The sequence below is a fragment of the Baudoinia panamericana genome (assembly GCF_000338955.1).
Source record: "Baudoinia panamericana UAMH 10762 unplaced genomic scaffold BAUCOscaffold_7, whole genome shotgun sequence".
Classification (NCBI taxonomy): Eukaryota; Fungi; Ascomycota; class Dothideomycetes; order Mycosphaerellales; family Teratosphaeriaceae; genus Baudoinia; species Baudoinia panamericana.
Genome location: NW_006911263.1, coordinates 614,792 through 631,584, shown reverse-complemented (window position 1 = coordinate 631,584; position 16,793 = coordinate 614,792). Strand labels below are relative to the sequence as shown.

The window sequence follows — 16,793 nt, the reverse complement described above, 5'->3', positions numbered from 1 at the left end:
TTTGAGGACGTTCGGCAGCAGGTGCGATTGGTGGATCGTTTGTCATACTCTCTGTTTTGATCACTGAGGTAACTCCTAAGGCTTATTTTCAAACGCCCTGTCAGTAGCTCGTGAAAGCTGGCACAATTAGCGCTGAACAGTCAGTCGGCGGTGGAGAATCAAGCGTACCTGATGTACAGCACTCCGGTGACTGAGATAGCTAGTCAATGACCTCCGCTAACATTTCTGCAGGATCCTCAAGCTCCGCAAGCATTCTCTCGAACGCGTCTATACGACGTTGCTCTACTGCTTTCGCCTTTGCCATCGTACGGTCACGGTTCGCAGCAGTTCCTCGAATTAAGTCCAAGCCTTGCATTTGCTGGATGTGGGTGACTTGGACAGCCGGGTAGGGCTGCGCAATCTAAATAAGGCCACCAAACGGTAACGGCGTCAACGTGATCACAGAACTAACATTGCCGTGCTGAAGGTCCAGCATACCGGAGCCATATCCGAAAATCCCGCAGCGCACCCTTGACAGGCTTGTCGAAGCTTCGCCGAGGGCTGGATTCCACGCGGTTGGAGGCGCAGAAGTAGCAGGGCCCATTCGAGCAGTCAGTGCGACATATCCACCCATCATTGTGGGAAGCAAAGCAGCTGAGTTCGAAGCTTTGCTGCTTATCTCTCGCTCTTTCGGAACACTGGTGAAGAAGAATGCCGGTGTCGCTGCAGCATTTAAGGTATCAAGACTGCGCTGAGCCTGCTTCTGGGCTTTTGCGGTATATGTTCTTAGATTCGCAGCTTGTGCGCTTGTACTAGTACTGTTTAATCTAGCTTTGCCTGCCGGTGATGACTGTGTGTTGGGAGGCACAGGACGAGGCTTCGCAGCTAACGAAGAAGGCGGTACGTGGTTGCATGAAGGACGACGCGGTGGGATAAGCAATCTCCCATTGTTGAGCATAGTGCGGATCTGCTTCTGTCACTGCAGGATGCGCTGACAGTTCTTCAACCAGGGTCTCTTCGTCGTTAACACCGGCTGAGTGCTGTAACGCCTAGGTTGGCGAGATGCGGCGAAGTGATGGCGGACTCGGCGTGGGTGGCATTCACATCACATTTACTGAGCCATCGCTTGATAGTCATGCCATGCGAAGCATGGCGAACGCCGTGACTGTGACCACCAGAACCAAGCGCGAGCGGGCAGCGTCTGCACGTCAAGACAGACGACAGCAACCATTCAGCAGAGTGCTCGTACCGCCCAACTTGCACCGGGCAGGTTGATGAACTCGGCGAGGCTTGATTGACCACAAAGACGTCGATCCATTCATAGCAGATCGAAGTCGTCAAGCTTGTCACGGTACTTCATAATGGCGCGCTTGATCTTGGATGAATCCACCCACGTAACGAAGTCTTCCATGTTCCTACTTTCAGTGTCAATTCGAGCTTGGTTGGTCGTAATGATACAACATCCTTACGCTGAACTTACCTCGTCACTAAGAAGGCGGGATCCGTGACCACCTCCGTGCCTACCCTTACATGACCCTGCTCGATGAATTTGTTCGCAGTGCTGACAGTCTCTGCCATACGAAGTCGCGTCATAACAACACCCAAACGTCTTCTGCAGAAAGCAGATACGGTGATCTTCCTTTCCACATCGCTAAGCTTGCCCTTGCCCTCGCCGCCCACACCGAGTAAGCCCATATCGTGCAACTTCTCTAACAGCACATCTTCGTGCTTTCGTCTGAAGGCTGACTCTGGCGGTAGTAGTGCCAAACGGTGCGCCAGATGTCTCAAGTTGCCCGCTAAGCGGTTGTAGGAGGCGTAGTCGGCCGGATTGCCCAGCGAATATCGTCTGATGACGGCAGAGGCACGATGTGTGGCATCTGATGGGTAGTTGACAAAGTCGACCTTGCGCAGGAGCTTCTGCTCGTGGTGCTTGAGCTTGCGCACCATGTTGCTGGTCGTACCACAGGAGGGAGACTGTGCCTTCCAAAATCTCTGAAGTGCCCATCGACACGCGGGCGTTGCCGAATTCCACCGGCATCTGCCGCTCAACCACTCTTCTTCTCGAGCGGTCCGCAAATTACTCAAATCGTAGCATTCTGCACTATCCACACCACTGCAAGTGGAGTGCTCCAATCAAGTTGGAGAGGCTGCTTTCTGCCTGTGACATGCCGACTGTGCACTTGCTCGACTACGCAGCGGGCAATATCCGCTCACTTGTAAACGCCATTGAAAAATTGGGCTGGGAGGTGGAATGGATCAAGTCACCAGGTGATGTGGCAACGGCGGAGGTACATTCACGTATAAACATACGAAAGGGTTAAGCTGATGGCTAACAGGTAGATCGAGTTATGTAGAAACTCATTTTACCTGGCGTAGGCCACTTCGGCCACTGCCTATCTCAATTTGCCAATGCCGGCTACGCTGAGCCTGTTATAGCCTACATCGAGTCCGGAAAGCCGTTCATGGGCATATGTGTAGGTCTGCAAGCTTTGTTCGAAGGCTCGAGTGAGAGCCCAGCCGTACCGGGACTTGGTGTCGTTAAAGGCCGCCTGGAGCGCTTCCGCAACGATGAGAAAAGCGTCCCCCATATCGGCTGGAACTCTGCCAACACCCTGTCATGCCGCGACTCATCCGAGCAACGTAGTGTCTATGGTCTTAGACCTGACAGCAAGTATTATTACGTCCACTCGTACGCTATGCCTTACAGAGAAGGTGAGCTTGAGAAGGACGGTTGGAACGTGGCGACGGCTCGCTACGGTAGCGAAGACTTTGTCGGAGCGATTGCAAAGGGGAACGTGCTGGCTACGCAGTTCCATCCGGAGAAGAGCGGCGCAGCTGGCCTCCGAGTACTGAAAGCTTTCCTGGAAGGTCGAGCGAAGGAGCCGTTACTGGCGAATGCAAACTCTGCGTACACCAAAGAAGGACTCACTCGTCGGGTTATTGCTTGCTTGGACGTCCGCGCCAACGACCAAGGCGATCTAGTTGTCACCAAAGGGGATCAGTATGACGTTCGTGAAAAGTCGAACAATGCAGTCCGCAACCTCGGCAAGCCCGTCCAAAAGGCGCAGCAGTATTATGAGCAAGGCGCGGATGAAGTCACGTTCCTCAACATTACCTCTTTCCGTGATACGCCGCTCAAGGACCTACCCATGCTAGAGGTGCTTCGACAAACAGCCGCCACCACCTTTGTCCCGCTGACGATAGGCGGGGGCATCCGCGACACTCTCGATCCGGAGACGAACCGAACGGTTCCGGCACTTGAAGTAGCCACCCTCTACTTCAAGTCTGGAGCAGACAAAGTCTCGATTGGTTCGGACGCTGTCACAGCAGCAGAGCAATACTACGCTTCCAACCGGACACTCACCGGCAAGACCGCGATTGAGACCATCAGTGAAGCGTACGGCGCGCAGGCCGTAGTCGTATCAGTAGACCCCAAACGAGTGTACGTATCTGATCCAGAGGCGACGACTCATCACGCGCTCCAGACGAGCTTTCCTGGCCCGCAAGGTGAGAGATACTGCTGGTATGCGTGCACCATCAAAGGTGGTCGCGAGACGCGCGACCTCGACGTGGTACAGCTAGTGACCGCTGTTGAAGCGATGGGCGCCGGCGAGATTCTGCTGAATTGCATCGACAAGGACGGTACGAACTCTGGCTTTGACATCGAGCTGATCAGGTCGGTAAAGGCGGCAGTCAACATACCGGTCATTGCTTCGAGCGGTGCTGGCAGTGCCGATCACTTTGCGGAAGTGTTCGAGCAGACGGATGTTGATGCTGCGCTTGGTGCTGGGATCTTTCATCGAGGAGAGTGGACAGTGAAGCAGGTCAAGGAGGAGCTGCAAAAGCGCGGTTTGATGGTCAGACGGTTTGAGGAGCAAATCTGATTTATAGAATGATTTCTCCTGCGGCTGACCCCCAGAGTCGCACAGTTGCCATTATGAGTCTATAGAGCATATATCATACGAACGTCGTGGAATAGGGTCTGGGACATGATGGACTGACTGTATCTACTGTCGGCGTGTCTTATGCTAGCTGGACAATCCATCCATCTCCCTCCCTCTCACCCTTCGCATTCACGCCGCCCCACATGAAGACGCTCTTACCGTCCTCCATGACATCGCAGGCGAAGAAGCCGCGAGGTCCCGGGTGAACTTTGCCAGATAATGCATCCATATCAGTGGGTGGCGCGACCTCGACCTCGGCCCAGCTGTGACCGCCCGAGTCTAAGCCAAGAGCATTGCGTATCTTGTCTTTGATATTGGCAGGCCTGACGGCTTCAACGATGCTGCCGGCGGTGGTTTTGGGCTCCGCTGACACGGATGGAAGCTGATATGTCCAGATGTCGCTCCAGTACTGAGGCTGCGAGTCTGCCACATCTGTTGGTGGTGATGGCGCAGATGCATCAGACGGCTCCCCATTCACTATCTGCCTAGCGCCAAAGAAGTACAACAGGAAAGTCCTGCCGTATCCTGTGTGTATGGGGAGAAGGCCGGCGCCGGTGCGTGGGCGTGGGCCGGGCGTGAGCGGGTTCGTTGGAAATGGTACGGTGTGCCAAGTCAGCTTCTCTTGAGTGCCGCTCAATGGTAGAAGATATAAGTTGCTGCTGACGTTGCTCGTGCTGGAAACGATATGCAGAATACCGTTCGTTAGAGCGGCGCTCGTCGTGGACACCGGTGCGTCGGGCAACCGAGTCCAGAGCATTTGCGTGTAATCGAAATGCCAAACATCCTTCAAAGCTTCACCTCGGGATCCAGTACCGCCATATAACACAAGGTTATTCAGCACTGAGAAGAGGCAAGCTCCACTTCTCGCTTGAGGCGCCTCAGCTGGGTTACTGGGCTTCAGTGCTTCCCAGGTCGATTTGGCAGTGTTGAACAGCCAGAGCGTGCCATCGTCTATGATATTTTCGGACTCGTCCAAACCACCGAAGACCGCAACACAGACATTGAACGAGCACGCCGCATGACGCTTCCTGGCACGAGGCACGGCGCCGCCCTCCGTGTCAGATATTGCCGGTACGACAGAGTAATCGGGCTCGGGCTTGTCTCTAGAAGCTAGCGTAACAGCATGGATATCAGCTGATGCTAGCTTCCCACTTGCTGTTTCGCCACCGAATACGTAGGCTTTGTTGCCCACGACGCTCACGCTGTGTTCAGAACGGGTCAAAGAGAGACTGCTGACGAATCAGCGGCAAGTGGAAGGAGACTCTGCGCCAGCCTACCCTGTGCTGTCGTTGGAAGATGTAGCAATCTGCGCGAAGGTCGCCTTTAGAGGCATTGTTGGCTGAGCTACCATATAGGCGGCAATGCCCGCTTGCGCGCTCCAAGTGACGGCTTCCTCGGCCGCGAGTGCGGTGGCGGCTACCTCAGCCATGCCAATGATGTGGATTACCTTGTGGATCCAAAAGCTGTCCGGACGCGCTCCAAGCTCAAGGGAACTCGACTGCTACGGTCCTCAAGGACGAAGGATCGTGCAGACGCACTGGCGGGTTTGCTGAGTCATTGACTTGCATGATCTCCACAGTGGCTGCATCGATTGGTAGGGCTGAAGGGAGCTCCCTATGGCCATCCTGCCGTCTTCCTCCCGCAGCTGAGAGTGGATAACGCCCGGCTCAGTATCGCTCGACAACCAAGCTCACCGTTCCACTGGCGTCCGCGGCGCTGAATGCAACCCGATGAGCTCGCATGCTTCGGTACAAAGCTGGCGCTGGAGGATCGGATGTTAAGCCGCAGCCACGACTTAACCTGATGTTCCATAGCGCTCATACATATTGTGCGGAGACTAAATGAAGCATCTCTACCCGGTCCCCTGGACCGTTACCCTAGGATCGATCACGAAAGGTGCTAAGTATTACTTCTGAAGTCCCTTTCTTCTCCGTATCATCGTCCCCCAGAATGGCTCCCCACGAAGACTTGAAGCTGGCAGAACCCCGATTCCGCATCCGAGGGGCGGAAGTGGAAGATGTCCCTGCTATGACTGATGTCTTCTTTCACTCCTTCAACGCTCCTTTCTGGCGATACTTCATCGCAGACAATCCAGTCAATCGGAAATGGTGGGACGATTCGTGGACGATGGGCATCCAGAACCCGACCGACCGCTCCTTTGTCGTTGAAGACACGGACAAGAGCAATCGCATCGTTGCTTTCAGCAGATGGATGATTCCTCAAGCAGACGGTAAGCTCGACAGATTATGGCCCGAGTTGCCTGGTGAGTGGGATCAGGGAGTGGCAGGTGCCTTCTTCGGCGGGATGGAGGAGAATCGCGTCGAGCTGATGGGCAAGCGGCCGCATTGGTGTAGGGCCTACCACATATTCAAGCATTGGTCACGGCTAACGTTGAGTTTATAGTTCTGGAGATGCTCGGAGTCCATGACGACTACCAGAAGCATGGGATTGGGGCATCGCTCATCAAGTGGGGGACTGATCAGGCGGATAGAGATGGCTTAGAAACGTATCTTGACGGCAGCGAGATCGGTCAACCATACTACAAGCGACATCACGCTTTCACCGCGGGTGAGAGGGTAATTAACATTCCAGATCGCCCTGCATATGGCTCTTTCGTGTATAGGAGCCTTGTAAGGTCGTCGCAGGGGAGTACAATGTAGCCTTAGTATTTTGAGCCAAAGAGTTACGGATGGTACAGCATATGGACCGGAAGGGAAAAGGCTACGCTATTACCGCACTACGATGCCTTAGCATCTTTCGCAGCCGATGTCGAGAGACATTTGCGTATAAAAGAAACCCAACTCGTCCACCTCAGTGTCTCAGTACCTCGGCCTTGGGAGACTTGGAGTTGATATAAACACTTTTACCACATATGGGCGCACATTCACTCGTGAATCTGTGGTTCATTCTGAGCTACTCAACATCTTCGTAACTCTGCACAGGGTATATCATCACACACATCTTCTGTAGCATCCGCCGTTCCATCTACATTCCCATCCACCAATAATCTACCGGAAGTGAGGCGCATTAAGGAACAAGCCCATCAAGCAGCCTGCCAGGGTACCAGCGATTGGGATAGTAGCGATCCAAGCCGTGACAAGTAGACCGATACGCTGCCAGTTCACAGCCTTGAGCGTGCCATTGCAGAGACCGACACCAACGGTGGCGCCGGTAATGCACATAGAGGTCGAGACGGGCAAAGAGTACTGCGAGAAGAGGAGCACGGTGATTGCCGCACCCATCTCCATCGAGCACCCTCTGCTGGGCGAGTGGTAGGTGATCTTGTTGCCCATGACCTATGCACGTCATCAGTAACGTAAAATCTCAGGGCATCGTGGTGGGTGATCGAAAACTTACCTTCATGATGTTGAAACCGTAGGTGATCAAGCCGAGCGAGATGGTGAGAGCAAGGACAGCGAGCTGCCAGACGGGCACTGGCGCCTTGGACGCAGCAGCGTTACCAGTGTGCCAAGCGCTGTAGATGACTGCCCAAGGACCAACAGAGTTGCCGATGTCGTTGGCACCGTGCGCGAAAGAAGCCGTGCAAGCGGTGAGAATCTGGATGAACGAGTAGGTGTGCTCGACCTCGTTGGGGTACTTCTCAGCACTGGCATAGACACGCTCCATACGCTTGCCGTCTGGGGTGCCGGCAATGCCAGTCTGAGCGGCGTGGATGTCGTAATTCAGACCGTAGAGGGCACCGCAGACAATCATGGCTGGCAGGCGGATGGCCGCAATCTTCATGTTGTGGAGCTCGTAGATCTGACCAGGACCCATTGGGTAGTTGTGGAGAGTGCGCATGGCCCAGCCAAGGGGACCCGGCTTCTGCCTGAGCTTCGCGTGAAACTTCTCTTGGGCTTCAGCCTTAAGCTCCTTCTGAGACTTGAGACCAGTCTCGGTCAAAGAGACGCGCTGTTCGGTGGTGGCGGCGGTTTTGTTCATGCCATCCTTCTCGATTTCGTCAGAGTCGGAGTCGTGCAAGGCTTTCGCAGCGCGGTCCTCAGGCTCATCATCATGCTGGACGACGGCGTAGTTGGGGACGACCGCGCGATCCGATTCGGCGACTGCGTTGCGCTTGAGGAGGGCTGGGCCAAAGATGAACATCCACCACTTAACGGTATTGTCACGTTTGATGACCCTAGCGTACAAAAACGGAACGAAGAAGATCGCGGATAGCAGGGCAAGACCGGCGCCACAGCTCATGGTCACAGTTGCGATGTACCACGCCGGCTTCTTGTTCAGGCCAAGGTTCGGAGATCCCTTGTACACGATAGAGAGCGTGCAAATGGTGCCGGCGACGAGGAAGAAGAAGGGCGCGGTGAAGACGGCCCAAGGGATTGGATTCTTGCGGAGGTGAACGATAAGCTTGATAAGCATGAAGATGCTGGCAGCAAAGCCGGCGGAGATGGCAGGAGCCATACCGAGGCCAGCGAAGATGGCTCCTAGACCTTTGCCTTTGTTCCAGCCCCACTGCACCTTACTGGCACCGGCGGTCGCAACACCGACGCCAGCAACGGCCGAAATCAGGGAGTAGGTGGAAGAGACGTGGGCAGAGTGCTTGGTGCACCACATGACCCAGGAAGAAGCGGCAGCAAGCGCGCAGGTAAAGGCCAGCATCTGAACACCAGCATTGCCATGGAAAGCAGAGTTGGGGATGATACCGTTCTTGATAGTGTCTGCCGTGCGAGCTCCGACAGTAATGGCTCCTAGCAGTTCGAAGATGGTGCCGAAGACCATTGCCTGTCTGTACGAGATGGATCTGGATGAAACGCTGGTGGCCCACGCGTTTGCGACATCGTCTAGGGAAAGAGTAACAACGTTAGTCTTGTGAAGGGCTGGCAGGGAGTAGGTGCAACTCACTTGCGCCGTTGTTGAAGGCATCAAGCATAGCAAAGAGGGTGCCTAGCCATTGTCAGTACGAGCCAGAGCCAAGGGATGAAGACGTAGAGAGCAAGCGTTCGCCGCGCGTGTTGGCACGCCTTCGCCCAATGCTGAAACAGCCGCTCAAGCATTGGTAGGGGCTCGCTTCTCCTTCTCGACGTGTGTGGATGTTCTTACCAATGGCGAAGATGTAGTCATATTGATGGAGGACCGGCATCTTGATGAGAGACTATGCTGTATTGCGGAAGGAGAGTGCTAGCTAATGCTATAAAACGAAGAATACTGAATGCTTGGTGAAAGGAAAAGGGACCATATATTTAAGACTCCATAAGGAAACCTTCTGGAAATCTTCGTGCCATCTAGCGCCTTGGATATTGCGTCCCTCGCTCTCACCTAGTGTCTTGGGATCGATAGCGATTGCAAGAATCTATCCTGTCTGGCCAGCCAGTTGTCGGCGATGATTCGCAAGTTGTCGAGGATTGGCAACCCCGAAAGGCTTGTCTGCAATGTTGGTGAGAGTCCTTTGCCCAATCCATGCTCTCGACCGAAAGCTGAGCTCCCTCGCGACGTTCATCCGACAGTCCAAGAAGATTGGCAAGCTGGGCAGAGGCGAAGTCGTCTTAACAGCACTGGAGAGGTCAGCCTGGGCGGGACTTGGAGAACTTGGCGGGCAATCCCGCAAGCCTATAAGCTTGCTCGCTGCGCCCACGTGTGTTGCTCCTCCTGCTTTTCGCGAGAAGCTGTCAACCTCACCTTTCAAGAACGAACCTGGTCGCCAAGTTTACTCATGTGGACTGTTTATTGGAACTTTGCGGCGCCGAGCGAGAGTGGGTATTATGGCATGGCTGTGTGTTGAAGGCCAAGGACGTCTAGACTGCTCCCTCGCGTGTGAGACGATGTTAAGGTGCCAAAAGAGCGAAGACAACTGCTTAACCAAGAGAAGAGAGCTCAGTCAAGACGACGAGCATTGGCGACTAGGTTTTCTTTGACCGATCGCGACGACTTTGGGATATATATTCCGAGATCTGCATTGCCAGCTTCGCATCATTGATCACGAGACATGCAGCCCGGGTAGCAGGCGTTACTTGATTGCGCCATCCTGTTCGCATCCATGACTGGGCGAAGATAGGTACTCACTCACAGCATTCTCGCCTCAGCATGTCGGAGACACCGTTTACTGGACTCATATGCAGTGTTGTCGCTTTAGGTTCAGCTCTTGTTGTTGGACAAGGCTTCTGTTTGGACTCGAATGCGACAATCATCCGTAGTATCGCTAGCTATCGTTTCGCTTCTTCATCATCGAGATCGTACCGAGGCGCTTGCAAGAGGTCGATGCTTAGCGGAGAGAATGAAATGCAGATGATATTGCCAGTTGGCAGAACGATGTTGTCGAAAGACATATCAAAGTGGTAGCAGTTGTCACGGATGTGCCATTTTGTGCTAAGATTCTTCGACTTCGCCGCCGACAGGCAGTGGGCTTAGTAAAGCATCAAGAGAACGTCAAGTCTCCGCCGTGAATGCGCGAGAAGCCTTCGTTAGCTGGCCAAAGTGACGACTCGTATTTCTATGCACGCCGCGCGGGGGCACCATAGGGAAGGGCTGAGTAGCCCTAACGTTGTGGGACACGAAAGCTGCGTCTTGGATTCGCTGTAAAGTGTGATGATACAATGCGCCGCACCAGAAAGCCTATAAAAGCGACAAAGAGGTATACAAGTCACTGTGGACCTCCAAGATTACTTCCTGCATGTTGAAGTGGATTGATACAGCAATGCTACAAGTTACGTTCCACGCCTTCGTTGTTGGTATTTCACATGCGCGTCGGACAAGTGTCGACTATCTCGTGACATCAATCCAGGTCGTTGTGTCGCTCTACAAGTCGTCTTCCATGAGTCCCACCATGCAGACAGCCACTCTGTAACAGATTCTTGGTCTGACATCTCAACGGGCGAGACCGAATCGTACTGTAAGGCCGTTTTCGTCGAGAGTTCGGTTCCTGGATTTAGCGCGTCTCACGGTCACGGGCCGCAACGCCTTTGATGGGTCTGCAATTTCCTTCTCGGCCCAATCTGCACGCGACCTCACCGGCTTTGCGACACGGAAGTGTTTGAGTAGTCGCTTTCTGCGATGCTATCACCCTGCTCAAGTTGTAGAAAGGGACAGAGAGTGTGTGGTGAACAGTCGTTCTGACCGCAAATGGAACCGAGGGCAGCCGTTGGCGTAGGATGTTTGACGACGAGGCTTGTTTCGTCGCACAGTTCATGTGGCTTTTGCTAACTGCACTTCCTAGTCTCACCTTTCGCCGACCCCTGCCATGTGTCTCTTCGAGCCGCGCGGACACGAACTTCAGTGGTGAAACTTGTCCCGTCCCTCCTCCCTACTGTGGGCCACCACATCTCGGTCGCGATCTGCTGGAGGCTCATCAGCGGCGTCGATGGGGCATCCGGACATTGGCGGGCGGCTCCTCTGCCATACACCCCTGCCACGCGAGAATAGTAGCGCTGTCAATCCCTATCTCTCGCGCTAATCGGTCGGCTCCTGAGTCTTTTCCTTCGCATTTTCTCTTTTCCTCTCTTTCACCACGAACAACCAAGTCGTTGTCGGGGCCAATTGCTGCACTCTCTTTCTCTACAGAGCAGTCGCTCGTTACATTCACTTTGTCCTCGGTGACAAATTCACAGTCATTACTTCGAAGCAATTGCCCTGGTCGGCTAAGCAATAGCGCTCTAGCAGCTGCATCTCACGCGCAAAGGCCTCAAATCGCATCACCCAACACAAACCACGTTATACATCTTCAGACAGCTACAAGATGTCTCCAGTCACTCGATTCAGTATCCTCTCGCTGGCGGTTGGTGCGCTGGCCCATCCCAACTATAGGCAATACGGAGGGCAGCATGGCCACCACTACGGCTTCCATCATAGCGGCGCGAGCGCCTCCGGTAGCGCCTCTTATGAGACCGGCAATGCTACCGCTGTCAATGGCACTGCAGGACTTGCTACAGAGGCCAGTGTGTCCACGAGCAGCATCGACGCGGCCAACAACGTGCAGACCATCTACGTCTCGCCTCTTCCGGCCACAGCTGCCAGCTCTGATGCCACGAGCTCCGTCATCAGTGTCGATCCCGTCGCAGCAAGCAGCTCAAGCACGGTTACCAGCATCAGCACCACGACCACGGACGTTTACGTTTCCGCAACTGACTCCACGACTACTTGCACCACAGATGTCACGGTCACCTCGACGGAGCGCACGTACGTTACCGTCACTGCGTCCGGTTCTGCAGTATCGAGCGATGTTGCCGCAGTAGATGCATCTTCCAGCTCCAGCGACCGAAGCACGTCCACCGTGACGGTCCAGAGCACAATTTACGGCACGCCTTCGGCAAGCTTCGAGGCTGCGAATACTACGTCGACTTCCAGCTCCGCTGCCGGCCTTACCACGACGATCCATGTCAACAGCACGGTCTACCTTACGACTATCACCACCGGAACACTGAACCCGACATCTGAAGCTTTCGTAAACGCAACCAGCTTTGCACCGGTCTCAGCGTCGAGCGCTGTATCTCCGTCTGGCTCAGTCGACCCGATTGCCACCTCCTTGTCCAGCTCTGCACCAGGCACGACAGTCCATGTGAACAGCACAGTCTACGTTACCACCCTTACCACGAGTTCGGATGCCTTCTCATCGTCGAGCACGGCTGACCCGGTCACTACTTCCTTATCAAGTTCGAACGCTTCGTCGCCATCCTTGAGCACAGCTGACCCGGTCACGACCTCCTTGTCAAGCTCTTCGCCTGGTGTGACGACCACGATCCACGTGAACAGCACAGTCTATATCACGACCATCACTACAAGCTCGAGCGCCGCATCTGGCTCCGTAGCGCCGCTCTCGGTCAGCTTCGTACCAGCCGACGCGTCCAGTGCACCTGCCTCGTCGAGCTCCGACAGTACTAGCAGCTCATCGTCAAGCCCGACGTCCTTGAGTAGCCTCAGCTCGAACAGCTTGGAGGCAGCCTCGGTTACGACGTCCAGTACGTCCTCGTCCTCATCTGATGCTACAACAATAGTCCTAGCAGACAAGCACCATGGCTACAATCCACGGTCTTCAACCTCCACCTCTACTTCTGCAAGCACCACCATCTCGGTCTCCTCTAGCTCCGCAGATCCTACCACCTATGCCGCGCCGAGTACGAGCAGCACCAGCACCTCCGTCTACATCGCTCCGACCACCAGCACTTCCAGCTCTGTCTACGTCGCGCCAACCACCAGCTCGACTTCCTCCAGCCCTAGCGCGGCCTCAAGCACCGCCCCGAGCGCCACATCCAACACGCCCACCGCCGCCGGTGGCAAGCGCGGCCTGGCTTACAACACGGCCTCCCTCACCGCACCCTTCATGACTTCCTCCCAAATGGGCTTCGCCTACAACTGGGTGTCGAACCCGGACGGCTTTACATGGAATGCCCAGAGTGCCATCAAATACATCCCCCTCCTCCACAGCTCCGACAGCATGTGGACCTCGACCTGGAACGCCGACGCCGCCTCCGCGATCAAGAGTGGCTCCGAGTACCTGTTCTCCTTCAACGAGCCCGACCTGTCCACTCAGGCGAACATGAGCCCGCAACAAGCCGTTACGGCGTGGAAGACCTACATGGAGCCCTTCGCCGGCCAAGCCAAGCTCTGCGCGCCAGCTGTCACCAACGGTGGCGGAGCGATGGGTCTCACTTGGCTCGCCAACTTCTTGAGCCTGTGCTCCGGCTGCACGATCGACTGTGTCAACATCCACTGGTACGACAGCTACAGCAACACGGCCTACTTCAAGAGTCACGTCGACAATGCTACGACCATCGGCGGTAACAGACCGGTCTTCGTTTCCGAATTCGGCACCACGGATGGTACGGCTGATCAGATTTCGGGCTTCCTGGAGACAGTCATGCCGTACATGGACTCGAACGACAACGTGGCCGGGTACGCTTACTTTATGGTTTCCAACGGTCTGCTGGTCTCCGGCACGTCGCCGTCGAGCTACGGTTCTACGTATGCTACCTACACGGGCTAGACGCTCGTGTGAGTGCGGGTGCGGTTACAGATACAGAGTTCCGGGGTGTCGGCTGGTTCTGGTCTGAAGGGGAGGATGAGGCTTCTTTCTTGTATATCTTTTCTCTTGAAGAACAAATCTGGTAGGGTGATGACATATGGTGATGGCTTTGTTTTGGTCTCGCATTTCGGACGGTGTGGGTATAGATCACGGTACAAGATAGCTAGGCAGAGTCCAGCCGAACGAAGTCATGAGCTTTCGCCTTGCAATACATATCACGTCCTGTCACATACAAACGTCCCTCATCGATCGGTTTGGCGGTTAGCATAGCTCACCGACTATCATTCCATCGTGGCGCTACTATATATCCGCCTATTGCACAATAGCTATGGCTTTGTGATGCATGTGTGTTGTACCGCATGCAGCCGCAAGAGTTTATCAATGTCTCGGAGGCTTCATCCAGTGGCGCCCTCCGCCGCATCTCACCAACGGTCGGCTGAGCAGCCACCCGTTCCGGAGAGCGATCAGCCTTCCACCTCAGACCACGCATGCGTCCTTGCACTGCTGACAACGATTCAGCATTGTTGCATTCTCCATGTCCGACCGGGTTATCGCTCCACGACCTTGAGTTCCGTACCGTCTGGGTCATTCCTGCGGCGTGGGATGTCCGCCACATCTCTCGCCAATCACTGATTCCTCCTGCTCGTGCGCTCTCCTTATTTGGAGAGATCTATTCCGGCGTTGCTGCACTCAACCATATGCTGGACGGTACACCGCCTCAACGTGAAGTCCCTGGCGTGGAGACTCTATGCCATTGCAATTACTCCCTCTTCAAGCGACTGGTGTAGGTAGGAGGTGCTTGTGATAACCACTTCAAGCACTCTCTCATTCCTTTTCATCTACTTCCCTCTCCATTTATTTGCTTCCCGTTTGCTTCCCTTCTCGATCCCATGGCGTTGCTGTTCTGTACTTTTCGGCCTTCGGTTGCCCTTCCCAGTCGGTTCTTCGCCGGACAGCGCAGAAGCATTACTATCAAGCAGCTAGAAGCTGCCAAGAACGGTAGATATGGCATGAAACGCCTACTCTGACACAGCGCTGACACCTCCAGACCGTGAACGAGTGGTCATTCTCGGCTCGGGATGGGCAGGGTACAACCTCGCCCGCAGCCTCAACCCGAAGAAATTCCAGACTGTAGTAATATCGCCTCGCTCCTACTTCGTCTTCACGCCCCTGTTGGCCTCAACCTCTGTGGGCACACTCGAATTCAGAACAGCGCTGGAGCCAGTTCGGTCCCGAGGAAGCAAGTATGAGTATATCCAAGGACGAGCAGACGCCGTCGACTTCGGCAAGAAGGAGATTATGGTTCGCGAGACGGTCCGAGATCCTAATCAGGGCCTGCTGGGTGTACGAGCGGGCGAAGTGAAGGATGAACGACCGCTCGAGATGAGGATTGAGGCTAGTAGAGGCTCGCTGTTCAGCATGCATTATGACAAGCTGGTCATTAGTGTTGGAAGCTACAGCCAGACCTTCGGCATACCGGGTGTGAAAGAGAATGCTTTCTTCCTGAAGGATGTGCAGGATGCGCGAAAGATCCGGAACAAGCTCTTGTCGTGCTTCGAGACAGCGGCTTTGCCAACGACACCGGTGGCGCTGAAGAAGCAGCTCCTCAATTTCGCTATCGTGGGAGGCGGACCGACTGGCATAGAGTTCTCCGGAGAACTGAAAGATATCTTCGAAGACGGTAAGTCAAGCATTCAGCGCTCGTTCCTGGAGTGTGCCGTCGCCGAATTCAATGCTCATGGTGCACAGATATGTCGAGGTTGTACCCGCAGCTAGCAGAGCATGTCAAAATTACAGTGTACGATGTTGCGGACAAGATCTTGCCAATGTTTGATGAGAAGCTTGCGGGCTATGCGCTGGAGCACATTGCCAAAGGTGTCACGGTCAAGACCAGCCACCGGATCAAGGAGCTGAGGCGAGGCTTCCCGAACATCGAAGGCGTTGGCGACGTATGCAAACCCTTGAGTGTCCCTCTACTTCGTGTGCGACGCAACGCTGACGGTTGTGGTCGATGCTCTTAGTTCCACGACGATGTCAAAGCCAGCGGCTTCACGCTCAGTCTGGAGAACGGCCATCAATCTGAAGTCGGTTGTGGATTCGTAGTTTGGAGCACCGGGTTGATGTCGAACCCTTTCGTTGCCAAGGCCTTAAGCTCGTCGTTCACTGCGCCGGCGAGTTGCGTCAGGCTCCTGAGCAATATCGACGACAGCCCGGAGTCCAGCGCAGACTGGGAGGTGCAGAAGCATCCAAGGACGGGAAGCATAGTCACTGACGACTACCTCCGAGTCCAGCTCGGCTCCTCCGCAAGTCACTCCGAGCCGCAACCAGCGGCCATCCTGCGCGATGTCTTCGCACTGGGCGACTGCGCCGTCATCGACGGCACGCAATATCCAAGTACGGCTCAGGTTGCGGCTCAGAAGGCGAAATGGCTGGCGAAGAAGCTTAACAAGGGCGACATCAACACGCAAGGCTTCTCCTTCATGAGCCAAGGCATCATGGCTTACATTGGGCGGATGAATGCGATCGTGCAAATGGACAAAGGCAGTCTGTCCGGCCGAGCAGCGTGGATGATGTGGCGAGGTGCATATCTCGTTAAGAGCATATCGTGGAGGAACCGGCTACTAATACCCATGTACTGGACGATCAATTGGATCTTTGGGCGAGATATTTCGAGGTTTTGAGGATCTGCAGGAGGACCTCTTCAAGGCGGTAGTGCTGCCCGAAAGTGTCGCATGTGCTTGCGACAGCTCGCACATTCACCTTCGTTCTGAAATGGTTGCCAAGCGAGAGCGTCTGGAGTTCAAAGATAGAAGATAGACATCAGTTGTACACTTTGGGAGAGCTCTACACAATTCATTTGACCAGGCCGCAACAATGGATGAGGGTTTCTGTATCAAGAT

The 16,793-nt window shown here is 54.7% G+C and overlaps 10 protein-coding genes across 10 annotated transcripts; 6 read left to right on the top strand and 4 right to left on the bottom strand.

The window, feature by feature from the left end:
- Positions 1-199: 199 nt before the first annotated feature.
- Positions 200-616, bottom strand: BAUCODRAFT_24811 (uncharacterized protein; the record flags this gene model as incomplete). The annotated part of the gene is made up of 2 exons (XM_007678546.1): positions 200-400; positions 452-616. 2 exons carry the CDS (start codon positions 614-616, stop codon positions 200-202), a joined length of 366 nt encoding a protein of 121 aa, XP_007676736.1.
- Positions 617-1,297: 681 nt separating this feature from the next.
- BAUCODRAFT_123102 (uncharacterized protein) lies at positions 1,298-1,926 on the bottom strand (the record flags this gene model as incomplete). The annotated part of the gene is made up of 2 exons (XM_007678984.1): positions 1,298-1,394; positions 1,460-1,926. The coding sequence occupies 2 exons, from the start codon at positions 1,924-1,926 to the stop codon at positions 1,298-1,300; spliced, it is 564 nt and encodes a 187-aa protein (XP_007677174.1).
- A 218-nt stretch (positions 1,927-2,144) lies between these two features.
- Positions 2,145-3,863, top strand: BAUCODRAFT_123100 (uncharacterized protein; the record flags this gene model as incomplete). The annotated part of the gene is made up of 2 exons (XM_007678983.1): positions 2,145-2,267; positions 2,334-3,863. 2 exons carry the CDS (start codon positions 2,145-2,147, stop codon positions 3,861-3,863), a joined length of 1,653 nt encoding a protein of 550 aa, XP_007677173.1.
- Positions 3,864-4,002: 139 nt separating this feature from the next.
- BAUCODRAFT_131592 (uncharacterized protein) lies at positions 4,003-5,446 on the bottom strand (the record flags this gene model as incomplete). The annotated part of the gene is made up of 2 exons (XM_007678982.1): positions 5,201-5,446; positions 4,003-5,152 (listed from the first exon to the last, which is right to left on the bottom strand). Exons 1-2 carry the CDS (start codon positions 5,350-5,352, stop codon positions 4,003-4,005), a joined length of 1,302 nt encoding a protein of 433 aa, XP_007677172.1. The 5' UTR covers positions 5,353-5,446.
- Positions 5,447-5,873: 427 nt separating this feature from the next.
- On the top strand, positions 5,874-6,326 carry BAUCODRAFT_24807 (uncharacterized protein; the record flags this gene model as incomplete). Its single annotated transcript, XM_007678545.1, has 1 exon — positions 5,874-6,326. The coding sequence occupies one exon, from the start codon at positions 5,874-5,876 to the stop codon at positions 6,324-6,326; it is 453 nt and encodes a 150-aa protein (XP_007676735.1).
- Positions 6,327-6,469: 143 nt separating this feature from the next.
- BAUCODRAFT_577087 (uncharacterized protein) lies at positions 6,470-9,021 on the bottom strand (the record flags this gene model as incomplete). Its single annotated transcript, XM_007678981.1, has 4 exons — positions 6,470-7,219; positions 7,281-8,758; positions 8,784-8,825; positions 8,982-9,021. The coding sequence occupies 4 exons, from the start codon at positions 9,019-9,021 to the stop codon at positions 6,932-6,934; spliced, it is 1,848 nt and encodes a 615-aa protein (XP_007677171.1). The 3' UTR covers positions 6,470-6,931.
- Positions 9,022-9,165: 144 nt separating this feature from the next.
- BAUCODRAFT_504947 (uncharacterized protein) lies at positions 9,166-10,048 on the top strand. The gene has a single exon (XM_007678980.1). The coding sequence runs from the start codon at positions 9,311-9,313 to the stop codon at positions 9,791-9,793; it is 483 nt and encodes a 160-aa protein (XP_007677170.1). The 5' UTR covers positions 9,166-9,310; the 3' UTR covers positions 9,794-10,048.
- A 3,080-nt stretch (positions 10,049-13,128) lies between these two features.
- Positions 13,129-13,854, top strand: BAUCODRAFT_71890 (glycoside hydrolase family 128 protein; the record flags this gene model as incomplete). Its single annotated transcript, XM_007678817.1, has 1 exon — positions 13,129-13,854. A coding segment is annotated over one exon (726 nt), but the record flags the coding sequence as incomplete, so codon positions are not given.
- Positions 13,855-14,381: 527 nt separating this feature from the next.
- Positions 14,382-14,681, top strand: BAUCODRAFT_123095 (uncharacterized protein; the record flags this gene model as incomplete). Its single annotated transcript, XM_007678979.1, has 1 exon — positions 14,382-14,681. The coding sequence occupies one exon, from the start codon at positions 14,382-14,384 to the stop codon at positions 14,679-14,681; it is 300 nt and encodes a 99-aa protein (XP_007677169.1).
- Positions 14,682-14,685: 4 nt separating this feature from the next.
- On the top strand, positions 14,686-16,763 carry BAUCODRAFT_34570 (uncharacterized protein). Its single transcript, XM_007678613.1, has 4 exons — positions 14,686-14,892; positions 14,942-15,574; positions 15,643-15,842; positions 15,915-16,763. The coding sequence occupies exons 1-4, from the start codon at positions 14,784-14,786 to the stop codon at positions 16,572-16,574; spliced, it is 1,602 nt and encodes a 533-aa protein (XP_007676803.1). The 5' UTR covers positions 14,686-14,783; the 3' UTR covers positions 16,575-16,763.
- Positions 16,764-16,793: the final 30 nt, after the last annotated feature.

Excerpts from the sequence above, each read along its gene's own strand:
- BAUCODRAFT_504947 (XM_007678980.1), top strand. The coding sequence starts at position 9,311 with ATGTTGGTGAGAGTCCTTTGCCCAATCCATGCTCTCGACCGAAAGCTG.
- BAUCODRAFT_34570 (XM_007678613.1), top strand. The coding sequence starts at position 14,784 with ATGGCGTTGCTGTTCTGTACTTTTCGGCCTTCGGTTGCCCTTCCCAGT. Across the intron at positions 15,575-15,642 it reads GAAAGATATCTTCGAAGACG|ATATGTCGAGGTTGTACCCG; the intron begins GTAAGTCAAGCA and ends CATGGTGCACAG. Across the intron at positions 15,843-15,914 it reads ACATCGAAGGCGTTGGCGAC|TTCCACGACGATGTCAAAGC; the intron begins GTATGCAAACCC and ends CGATGCTCTTAG.